General features: G+C 40.7%; 1 protein-coding gene across 5 annotated transcripts in view; it reads right to left on the reverse strand.

Annotated features, from left to right (window-relative positions):
- Positions 1-204: 204 nt before the first annotated feature.
- LOC111272575 (carboxypeptidase D) overlaps positions 205-12275 on the reverse strand; it is a 30464-nt gene continuing 18393 nt past the window's right edge. The window contains exons 2-10 of one of the 5 annotated variants that reach the window (XR_002687606.2): positions 11844-12160; positions 9284-9436; positions 8916-9046; positions 8597-8718; positions 5923-6101; positions 5489-5654; positions 4516-4643; positions 827-3567; positions 205-534 (exon numbers count right to left, since the gene is read on the reverse strand). Coding sequence is in view for 4 of the 5 variants with exons in the window: in XM_022854108.2 (XP_022709843.1) it covers positions 3403-3567; positions 4516-4643; positions 5489-5654; positions 5923-6101; positions 8597-8718; positions 8916-9046; positions 9284-9436; positions 11844-12160 (1361 nt within the window). In the remaining variant the exon portion in view is untranslated. Of the gene's footprint in view, positions 3568-4504; positions 4644-5488; positions 5655-5922; positions 6102-8596; positions 8719-8915; positions 9047-9283; positions 9437-11843; positions 12161-12275 lie in introns of all 5 variants that reach the window. The other 4 variants (XM_022854110.2, XM_022854108.2, XM_022854109.2 and 1 more) reach the window with 4 other exon arrangements.

Below are 12275 nucleotides of genomic sequence, written 5' to 3' on the forward strand. Positions count from 1 at the left end.
TCAGTTCGGAAGAAGTACAATGCCCAACATTAGTCTAGACGATTAGGGAACTTCAAGGTTCTACCATACATATCCCGTACGTGTTTTATTTGGACAATAAAACAATATCGGATCTCACTCGCCCCGCTAGCCATCAATATTCTCCAATGTAAAGGTCAAACTTTTTTTTTTATAGAAATCGTAACAAATTAAAGACACGTCTAGGCCATGATATAACGGTTTTAATTTATTATTTTATCACTTATTTTTCGACTAACAGTTATCGTTTCTGTTATTCCTATTATTATTATTATTATTATTACGATCATTAGAACCATCAGCATCATGGCCAATATCAAGTCCAGTTTATATTTAATATCTGTATTCTCTCGCGGTACGATGAAATACATTTTTATGTCGGCTTATTTATCGTCTCGGAAACAGGGTCGGCACGTACGTCTCAACTCTCTTTCTAAGGTATTGTAAAATAGGCCTGCACGAAGGCCTCGAAGCACTGGTCGTTATTGAGGTTTCGATTGAGAATCGATTAAGGCCCTGTAAAAGAGACCAATCTAGTTCTCTTTTTATTGTCAAATGTTTGTCAATAAAAAATCATATGTACTCGCTGCAATTCTCAACGAAACAATAAACCTAAGTAATTAATTATCTTTCCTGTACTGCGAACATCTCCACACGAACAGCGAGTCACCAGTGTTTGGGCATATCAAAGACTTCAGTTATTTGCACCGCCTAATTACGGTAAAAATATAATTAAGGACTGCTTGAATGTCATTGTAATAGGCCATTATAATTATAAAAGGAATAAAATATAATAAAATTTATATACCACTAATTTGTCGATTCGTTGACTGTCTTCGCAGCGAACTGTGACACTGATCGATTGATTGATCGTTTAGCGGTCGGTGGAGCGGCGGCAGATTCGTAAGGGCACTATTAGTGGTAACAATTTAGCCGTAAAAGCTAGTTATTTAGTTAATCGATATACAAACATATATCATATGTTTATCCGAAATCAGCATGATGATTAAGATCGCTAGGTATTGATTTTAAACCTACAGAAGATTACCGTTGGATCAAAGAGAAGATAAAGGTTACATGAAGGAGACAAAAACAGCGTTAGATAAAGATCGCACGTATATATATATGCCTCTAGAGGTAACATTTAATAATGTGCTCTGTTAAGGAGTGGTCCAACATAAATCAATTAGATGACTTCAAAACTGCGGGAAAATATGGCCTAAGTGGCTATGTATGTAGCGGCTCACGTATTTTGAAAAGAGAAACAACTTCTTTGGCGTATAATAGGTAATTTAATAAGGCCAACATAAAAGAGCAATTATAAGCCCACTTTAAGCCACCCAAGCCCATATTCTAAAGAGAATTAATTAGAAAAATTGAGTACACCTGGTTTGCCAAAATAGCGAATGAACTCGGAAAAGTGCGTGGGTTTACTACAAACATCTAGCTGTAGTAAAAAAAAAAAAAAAAGCGCCAAATTTAGAACATAACGATGCCATTAGATACTTGGTTAATCTTTACGATTCTGTATAAGCACTCAATTTTCGTTTTTTGTTTTCTGATGTTTTTATCTGAATTTTTCAGCATCATTAATGAAGCACCACTTCCACATCCGACGAAGCCGCTCGAAAGGTCAAACACCACAGCAAGTGATTACAAACTGAAAACAAGCACTCGTATTTTGCTACGTTCTCCACAAGCGTTCCGACACAACTGCGTTTGGATACATCAAAAGCCCTTTGCTGAACTGTGCCAGAATCTCAGTAGCTTATTTTCTATAGCAGTTTCCGCTAGGAGGGCAAAGAACGTATCCGGTAATAGTTCTACCCACATCAAAGATCATTCACGCGAGTTTCCCAAGCTCATCGTCTCCACATTCTACGTTTATAGAGGAGAGAGTCTGTCACATCGCTTTCAAGAAAGTATATATATATACTCGGGTAGATTATATATATACGACAATTGCAAAGTTTTACGTGGAACAGGATGTATGCCAGGGATGAGGCGAGGCGAGGCGAAGATAGATGAACGTTTTCAGAGCGATAAGAAATAAGTTATTCATAAAACTGAGCAGACTGTTCAAAACATCATAATCCTATCACAAACTAATGGGTTCTGATATTTAGGGGAATGAATACAGTTAATTGATATTTAAATGAAACTTCCTTAGGCTTGTAATCAACGTTGAAACAAATCAACCTACGCGTAAGCTCTGTCAATTGCTTTGCTCCATGCAAAATCCTGATCTTTTTTCGCTTGTACAAAGCGTGCCTGGGACGGCTGACGCAACGCATCAGTTCTGCTTATAGTTATTTTACATAAAACACAGCTAAAGTTCCGCATGATTTAGGGCGATATGAACCGAACTTTAGTGTTTCGCATCGTAAGAAGTTTCATATACAAAACACTGGCCCACATTCGATGACATCTTGTTCAACTGCCATGAATTGAACATAGGCTATAGTTCGTTGATCTTAGCCTTTAACGAGCTGCACCAACGAGGATAGAACATGCAACAGTTGCATTAAAAAGAAGCAAGAATCATACATTCGAGAAACTGATATTATAGCAGAGTACTCAAACACAGATCTGTCTGCATGTTCTATCACATATCCTACTAACTGCAATGTCCTGCCCTGCTGGCGATGTATTTAGGATCTCAACCAATATCAGTTTTAAGGTTCTCAAAGTAAAACCGATCAATTATGTACGATTCAGTGGTATTTCTGCAACCAGTTAACTACCGAAACCCGATTTGTACAGGATCATCGAAACTGACAAACGGTGTTCGACCGGGAGAAGCGCGTTTACTTGCTATTGTCTTTCCAGACAGGTTAATTAGGTATGCAACCTTTTCTCTAAATACGGCCATAATCTAATTTAGGTCCCTTTAAATTTCCAGCGTATAACCTCTCTTCGTATGACTATTGATTTTGTAGAATTAAGCTTTTTCCCACGCAGACTATCTGCTGTCCATTCTCTTCAGCTGTAAATGACGCTTCTATCCAAGTCTTTTACCACAGCTTATATATATAATCATAATAATTACGAACAGCGCACCGTTAGCTAGACTCCACTACATACGTCTTGTTTCGTATACTTAGCCCCATGCCTGTTAAGCGTGCAGTTTTCTGCACAGTTTACACACACAACTCCATCCAAATCACATTCTTGTTCTTTTTTATATTATACAGCACGTAATTATAATTAATAAACGATTATGCCCGAGTATGTTTTCCCCTTAGATGCATATAGCTTGACGAGCCTCTTAGGTACGCCAGGTATAGTTAGCTTTTCTTTACCAATGTGGCCGTTTTTTCTTAATACGCGTTCGTTTTGCTCTGCTTTTTCGAGCAAAAGGATCGTCATATTAAAGTCCTATATTTAGTTGTCCTGTTGATCTTGGAGCAGTCGTTCCATGAAATTCTGCTCGCGTTCCAGCTGTTGCTCACGTTCTTGGAGTCTGATACGTCGGGCCTCCGCTTCGATCAGCGCGAGAATATCAAGCGATTCTTTGTCTGGATCGGAGTTCGCATCTCTGGTTGGTACCTGCAATTTGTGACGCAGGGCGGATTGGACGCAGCGGGTAATTGCGTACGTAAATTCGGTTAGTGCAAATACAAATGCAGGGAAGAAATCTGGTGCGCTAGAATCGTAACTGTATCACTGTAACGTAACTTCTAAATTTGATCTGGTCGTGAGCGTTTTTCAAAAAATTTATCCCACTGTTGAATAGAATATATACTTATCCTATTGGTTATACGAATAGAGCCGAAAGAAAAGTTGAATCGTGGACCTTGCAGTTAAACTTAGTAAAAGTTCCTTTAATGAAAAGACGAACATTGATTATATCCTGCACACAAGTACGACATGGTTTCGATATCGATTACAAGTTACTTGGAAAGCGGCTTAACGCTAAATTAAATTAATACTGGAAAAATGTATATATATATATATATATTTAGTTAGGTCCGAGCCCAATTAACGTACGATCGATACTAATCTTCGCCAGTTTCTTTATCAAAACAGGACATGCAATAGAGCTTAACGAACGCATGCAAAAATGACATGAAATACGCGATAACCATTGTACGTAATGAGGCGGAGAAAAATACTAGGGCAAAATGAATAAGAGCTACTTTAGAAAAAAAAAATAAGCAAAATAAATAAATAAATAAGAGAGATTGTTTCGATTTTGAGTTAAGTTCCTGGTGTTATCTAATTGTTATCTTTCTTTTCGCTATCTGGTTCATTCCTTACCACTTAGCAGCTGTTGCTGTTACAGAAAATTCATGCATTTTACCTTTGCGCGGATGAGTTTAGTAGTATTAATGTGTTAAAAATTTTTACGAGTCACTCGGGGTAGCACTTGCAAATTTTGGTTGACCCGTGAGACTCATTCTCTGTTAGTGCGTAACGGGTGGAGCCTGCGATGTCTTAGTCAAAAACAGATGCATTTTCAAAAGGAAATAAAACTGATACCGACCTCCCACTCACCGTAACCTCGAGCGGCTGCAGCTTGAAGTCGACCCGGGTTGGGTCGGAATTTTTGCTGAACGGTTGAACCGTCAGAGTGACTCGCTGAGCCTCATAGCCTGGTGCTGAGGCCTGAACCGTATAATGGCCTAAATTCAGATAGGCAGATAGAATTCAGATATGGCAAGTTCAGCACTGACGTCAAGGCTTAGTGAAAACGTAGGACGAATTGATAATTCATTCATATATGAACGTTCATGCACCTGCTATATGCTAGTAATATAACTTTGTTGTAAGTCGAGACTAAAATATTATGCAGATTGGACCTAACCGCTCTTAAGGGATTCGTCTGATCCTATGAAGCTCTCACATATTAAACTCCTGAACTTTATTTTATCTAAGCCTCGGCTCGAAATGGATTCAAATATTACTATAAACCTTGGAAGTAGCACAACCTAATGTATACATGCTTTACGGTCTACGCGGTATAGGCTTTCAAAATCCCCCTGGAAGCGATTACGTAGACACATCGTTTTTTGCGTATAGCTTCAAGATCCCATGAGCGGTCTTATATTATACAGAAGAGACGGCTTGAACGTGGAAGATCCGCTCGAGAGTTTGGGGACGGCGCGAGAATCGAGCAGGCAATGCGAGATTGTCTAAGAGGTTACGACTCTTCAACTTTTGCTATCAAGAGTGGAGTGGCATCTTGCAAAGACATCGGCTGATCGTACACCCATGGATATCCGAGTCTACGTTGGGAAATGTGCCGCAAGGGTGCGATTGACTATAAAACTGGCTGCAGTAAGTACCAGATAATTCGGTAAATAGACGAGGCTTTCTAATGCCGAATGACTTGCGGTAAGGTAATCACAGCTTCGGCTTCTGGCATTATCAGAAGAAGCCCTCTGCTTAGGTATCATACGTACATATTTGGGGAAAAAGAGTCAATATTTTGTCCATTAAACGCCTAATGATGTCTAGGAAAGCCTACCAGGCAAGAGGATGCGCCAAAATTCCCCGGCCTTCGTTGAAGTAACATCGTGCTTCAGGCGTGTGGGTACTCCATCATCACTGATGTTGAATATTGAAATCTCTGCTCCGGAAATCGGCTGGTGGGTTTCAGCATCAACGACAAATCCCTTGATACCCTGATGGGTCTGGAAGGCGAAACAGGTTATCGGTAAGCTAATTCAACAAAAGAATCTGCTGCTACAAGAAGAGGTTGAAATGCACGCGCTTAATGATATATACCTTCTGCTGATTTCTCAAAGCGCCTGTCAACAGACAGGTAGATAGTTTTGCGATACTTTATTATTACTATTGTTAAATTATTATCCTACATAAAACGAGTAAGCTTATGTTCAACGAATATTGCCAATGTACTTGATTGCAAGTTAATTTGATTCAAAATTTAAGGCCACGCACTCTCCACATGAATTCGTAGAGAGCTCGTCGATTGCGCTTCCATTCAATCGGGAGTTGATCTGCCGAAGGGTATTTTTCACATCCGAGCTCCAGTGTGATTTCGAAATCGTTAGATGAAAGATAGTTAAAGTCCTGCATTCCTCCGGCCACTGCGTACCAAGCAGCACCATTCGTGATGCCTAAAATAAACGGAATACGGTGGGTTAGGTAATAATCGTTAGCATACTGTATACCTATTTGTTTAAATCGATGATAAGGTCAGGAGGATACGCATAAGTTAGCAACCACAGAAAAATCAAACAGTTTCCGTATCCAAGACATAAGCGGAACTCGTCTATTCGAGACTGTCTAATTCGAAGGTAATTTCGATGTCTGAAGCTAAGCAGCATCGCCACGTCGACAATCCGGCCGTCTGACCATGTTGGCCAATCTGGATAGAGATAACGAAGTGTTTAAATGGGGCATCATGGCTTATTTGTTCATATTACTGTATTATTTGATTGTTATTTTACTGATCTTTCGTGGACTACTTAGCAAATTTATAAATGAGTAAATTACTAAATGAAGTAACTACTTGTAGATTTATTCTACATATGATCGATCAATAATGGCGGTTTGTTTGCGGAAGCTGTAGCCGTTGGCCATTGATTTCCGTTAACAACATTGTGAGGATGGCTGGGCAGTGCAGCATACGGTAAAGGCACCTAGAAATGGAAGCGAGTGGCAAAGGGCCGTTGATAACATTATCTTATAATATTCTATATAAATTCACGCAGTCACAATTAATAAATCACTAGAGCTTCGTCACAGTGAATAAGTGCAAACCTTTCTTGGCCAATCGTCGACGACCACGTAAAGTAAATTCTGACGACAGCTCCAAGCACCATTAGGCTTGTGTCCTGATTATCTTATAACGGTACATACCAGACTTGCACTAACGGCCGCTCGAAGACAACCCTTTCTAATACTGGTAGCTCCTTATACTAAGCGTCATGTGTGGCTTGCTTGAGGAGGCGAATCCGGCTGCTGAACTATTGAAAAAATATACATAGGGGAGTCTGACAGCGGGAGTCATTTCGATAGCACACCCAATAGCGTGTCGGGAAGCGCTCACCTAAAAGAACCATTAGCACTGATTGATAACTTTCAGTAACACCGTTCTGAGGGCGAACCCAGACCCAGTGCTATAGTAGCGCGACATAGGCAGCTAGAAATAGAAGTAAGTGACGTACTTCTTGGTGCGCTATATTGATTTCGATATCAGACAGATGATGGTAATCGCATAGAGACCTTCACCCCGGGGACGAGGACTAAGAGGTGGAGTTTTTGGTTCGCTATTTCCTTGTCGTAGCCAATACTGATAGCGATGAAGAAGCCCCGAAGAAGAAGATAACTGGCAAGCGTCTCTTTCAAACAATAACAATCTTAAATACGTTGAATTATATCACTGCTTCAGGACATGTTCATGTATGCTCACCGATTGTACTCGCATAGAAAGTGCAGAACATCCTAATTAATCTATCGCGATCGATACTACGCCCATTACTATCCCCAACGGTTGAACGGCTATCCATCTCATAGTGCCTGCTATGCCATACGTAGATTTGCAACTTCTTACTCAAACAGATGTATCTTGCTTTGATGCATTTTTCGACACACTTTAGCCTGCTTGTTCGTGTCTGTAAAGGAACAGACACTGATGAATGTGGCGCACGTTTTCGATAGCCCTGCGCGATTCGCCGACATCGTAACACCCTGCCTATCTAACAGTGACCAACTAATTTACCGACGTTCAAGAATTCAGAGTTGTAGCGGATGTGAAGGCATTATAACACGAAGTTGTTGGGCTGTTACATCTTCTGCCTTCAGCAACAGCCGGAACCTTTCACGCTATTGGTAGCGCGATTCTATCTGAGGCCGATACGTCGGCGAGGGATCGCGACTAAGACCCAGGCGGACTTGGCCAAGCGGCTTCGCTAGTACTTCAGAGACACTGCTGGGCGTTTGACATGCTTTTGGCAGTCTGCTCGCCTACGGAAGGAGCGACGCGAAGCGCACGGCATTCACGTGATGTCGTCACGCGTCCACAACTTTGGTGACGCGGTAAACGCTTCGTTGACGCCTGGCAGCGAAGGACTTCGTGTGCATTTTCCGGACACACTCAGTATTAGACACAGCTATTACTTATGGTAATGGTGGCTGTCTTTAGATGCCGGCAGGGCCTTTATTCATTTGTTGGCGTTCGTTTGGCAAGACTCGTCGAAAAGCGATTTAGCTCTCCCTTTACACAGACATCTGTTGCTCCGCAGAGATCTGTCACACGAAGCCACCAACGCCATTCCCATAACTATGTAGATAACAAACAGTGTGTCACCAGCGGATTAACACAGAGAGTATGGGAAAATCAATTCAGGATGTAATCTACGAACTTTTGTTGATTTTTACTCAGCTATGGTCTTTCCAGCCGCTTATACGGAAGACGATTAGAAGGAATAGAAAATAGCACTATTTAGGTACATCATCAGCCTCATGTGTTTTATTTTGAAGATAGTTAAGCTAAGGTTTGCTCATTCGCTGTACCTGGGCTTCAAATCAAAGCATGCGCATAGCTTAAGCGAACGAAGTTAGGCTTTGAGTGGGCAGCTCTATCTACTATGCGGCCATTTAGATTTACCTTTGGTATTCTGAAAGCCATCGCTCGCATCACAAGATCTCCCAATATGCATATCAGGATGGTTGTCTGCGTATACTCTGGCCAGGTACCTAAACACATCATCATCAGGTGAGGCGGTGTACCTGGAATGAAAAAAGGACGAAACACTCAAGAATGGAAAACGAGGTCGCAATAGCTGTACTGTCCTTTGCTCTTTGAAGTGGTCAAGGATTCGAACGAGAAGCTGACCGATGATCACGATTTTCTATTAGATCACATGATTACCATGTCGCTGCATCGGACGATAGACGTAATTTTATATAAAGAGTGTCTTTACTACCTTCTAACGGTTCCGTCAGCTGTATCGTCAAAGGGATAATTAGCAACAAGGGCGCCTCCGTGAAGATTGGCTGAGAGCACAAAAGGTTTCGAGATGATCCACTCGATGACAGCGCGGGTCTCCGGCTGGATCTGAAGTGAAAACATTTCAACAGTGCCAACGCCGTTATTGGCTAAGCAGCAAAGTTAAGCTTGCTAAAATCGGACGTTCTCTGTTAAGGATACCATTGAAATGCTGCTCTTTATTTCAATTCATTAGTTAGCGCTATTTTAGGCAAATATTTTAATGTACAAAGTAGAATTTAGTTAGAAATCAACTTCAAAGCACTTCGATAGACGTTAATGAAAACTCGGTGGTCAGATCCTTACGGCATGATCGAGGTTACCATCGAAGAGATGGTGAGCCTTTGCATCACTATCTGCCCTGCGAATTTTGTTGTACTTCCGGTTCAGGTTGGGGAAATCTCGGTTTAGATCCACGTCGTTTGCGTTTCCGCGGCCCGTCAGCCAATCTCGTTTGCTCTAACGTATTGACGATGAAACGGTACAATGAATCGTAGTAATTTAGATTAGATAGCAGACGAACATACTCAATGTCTAATGGTACGTTTAGTCATCGCATCACTTTGGGATCATGCAGCTCCTGGTAGCGTTCATGCATTCATTAGCAAAACATGCAGAATTATCAAACTTAAGGCCACTCGTGACAGAACCAAGAAAAGTACAATTGAAAAGTGCACCGTGGAATACTCTGCAAAATGCCGCCGAAATAACGTTTCTTAAGTCGAAAAAAAAAAAAAAAAGAAAAAAAACATTTCTCTTTGCTCATAACAACTTTTGGGTATGAATATAGATCGTATGATGCCGATCGGTCTTGATTCGGAAGATGACCGCTGTTCTATAAAATTAACCCTATCGGACAAACAATTAGAATCTTTACTAGGCAATATTGCTTTTTGTCGTATATCGAAACTATAAAAATCGTAATTGTAAAAGTAAGATAAGTTATTTATGTAAACACGCTACGTAATTAAAAAGATTATAGGAAGTTCAGTTATGAACGTTTAGTAATCGAAGAACCTCATATACGTTGTTTGAAATATGTATGTAACTTTAACTAGATGCTTTTAGGGTTTGCTTTCAAGGGGGCTTTTAAGTGCGTTCTCATGCTAATTTTATAACGTTTTGATATTTAAAGCTTGGCTCAGGTAAATGCAGTTATAGTATAAAAAGGTACACAAAACAGAATAATCTGTTTTTTTCTATACCAGCCATCATAAGGTCAATAGGTCGTGTCATGCTTGTGAATGTCTAAGACCACTAAAAAGAGCTAAAAGACAAAAATGTCATCTTAATTTTAAGCAACTGGGCCAATCTTTGCCGAAATAACTGTTGGGTTAACTAATTTCAATTGAAAAAAGAGAGCTGGAAAGAGCAATGTCCACTTGCCACTTTCTTGGTAGATGTTTAGTGAGCGACAAAGTTACGTAGACATACCGATAAAGCAGAGTCGTGAACTGACAGAGCTCGAAGCTAAAGGACGTCACAGAATATTTTAAGCACGGGTTTTTTTTGGAGATGTACAGAAGTTGAGGGATCTCACAGAAGTTAATAGTTTCCGAAAGAAAGGTGGGTCCTCCTAGTATAGCATGTGTTGGTTGTGCAAGAGACGGCAGTTCGTGCAGTGCGTGAAATCGATCAAGGGCAGGTGACAAATAAACACCACTCTAAACAAAGGTCAATTCAAGACACAAGAATGGAACGTTTACAGAGACGATTGACGACAGAAAGCCCAACAGCCCCCATTCATCCTTCAAACCTGATACCATTCGATATCCATCTTTTAAATCATCACATGTAATTATATGGTTATGTATCGAAAAAACTAATCTGTGCAAAGTATCTTTAAATCCCTGGGACTGCCTGGATGTTATCTGCTGATAATCCTATAAGGACTACGAGCCTCAATGAGAGGTTAGTAGTTTTAGCCAAGATGTTATAGGAGAACGTGCCCCTAACCATTACTACTTGTCTACAGCGTATCAGCTGAGGTGACCTAGTTGCGCCTATTGTACCTTGTCTAACATTTACGATTATAAAAAAGTCTTACAAAATTACCTATAATCCTTTAGTGCGTCCTCAATTATCGCTGAATACTTTAAGCAGGTTTAGCTAAAGCTTCCACCTACTGAAGCCATCGTTGTTGCTAAAACGGATCTGCCTACGTCATCACCTAATTATAGTTTTACTTGGCTCGGGATGTACCACAATACATGTCCAGTCTGCAGGCTCTCTCTTCTGCATATATTCACATATATTGATTTTCTATATAGGCCTTGTGGCCTTTTTGGTACAAGGATTTAACAGTCCCATCCCATTCGGCCACTACGACGAAAGAGTCCATACACTATACATTTAATATAGAACCTAATATATAACAACTAGCTGATTAATCAGCAGTTGTAACACACTTTGTTATGATGTGAATCGATATTATATAACGTAAACTTTTCCAGTTTACCCGTCGTCAATGATATCCAGAAACAGGAGGCTAGAATACACATTTAATTATTTTTGCAACATTATTAAAAGAATGGCTTTGCTAGTTATGAACACTTGAAGATTTTACCAAACGCCATTTTAAATACCTATTTTATATACTGCCCTAACTGTGGTCGGCGTAAGCTAACTGTTCGAGTTTTAGCTTGATTATTTGAAGTCAAAGATTTATCCGGACGACAAGTAGGGCCAAACCAAAAAGAGGTCTGCTAAATGAACGCTGTCTTTCCTGATCTGTTGTGAAACTCCTTCCGAAAGGGTTAAGTTAACGTATTGAGAGCACTGGACTTTGTACGATCGTACTGACCGATCGTCTCGTATTGCCGTTATCGTCTTCTCGTCTATAAACGTCCTCATGTCCTGAACTCACCCACCACATACGTAGCAATTGTGGGAAGGAAAGGGCTAAATGGCTGACCCCGATGCCTGCACCGTTTAAGCCGGCAGCACTAGTGCTGCTGCTGGCGCCAGCAGCATGGCCTGTTGTCCTTACTTCCGTGGCCTTGTCCCAGCCGTCAGGGTTCATAGATGGCATGATGTGAATACGGGTTGTGTTAATCAGCCGTGTCACCTCGGGATCGCCCGCGTTATATTGCTTGCACAGGTCATCCGCCAGCTTCAGCAGCATCTCACGTCCAAGCACTTCGTTGCCGTGCATATTTCCAATGTATTTAAACTCCGGTTCCACTGGAAACGCAAAAACGTAGGAAGACGTTGATGTACAGTAGATATTTTTATTTGGTAGATATTATTTATTCTAAGAAAAGAAACAAGAAGGAGCAGCGGGACCCGATCGAAAGTA

This window comes from Varroa jacobsoni, unplaced genomic scaffold (assembly GCF_002532875.2).
Source record: "Varroa jacobsoni isolate VJ856 unplaced genomic scaffold, vjacob_1.0 contig02639, whole genome shotgun sequence".
Lineage (NCBI taxonomy): Eukaryota > Metazoa > Arthropoda > Arachnida > Mesostigmata > Varroidae > Varroa > Varroa jacobsoni.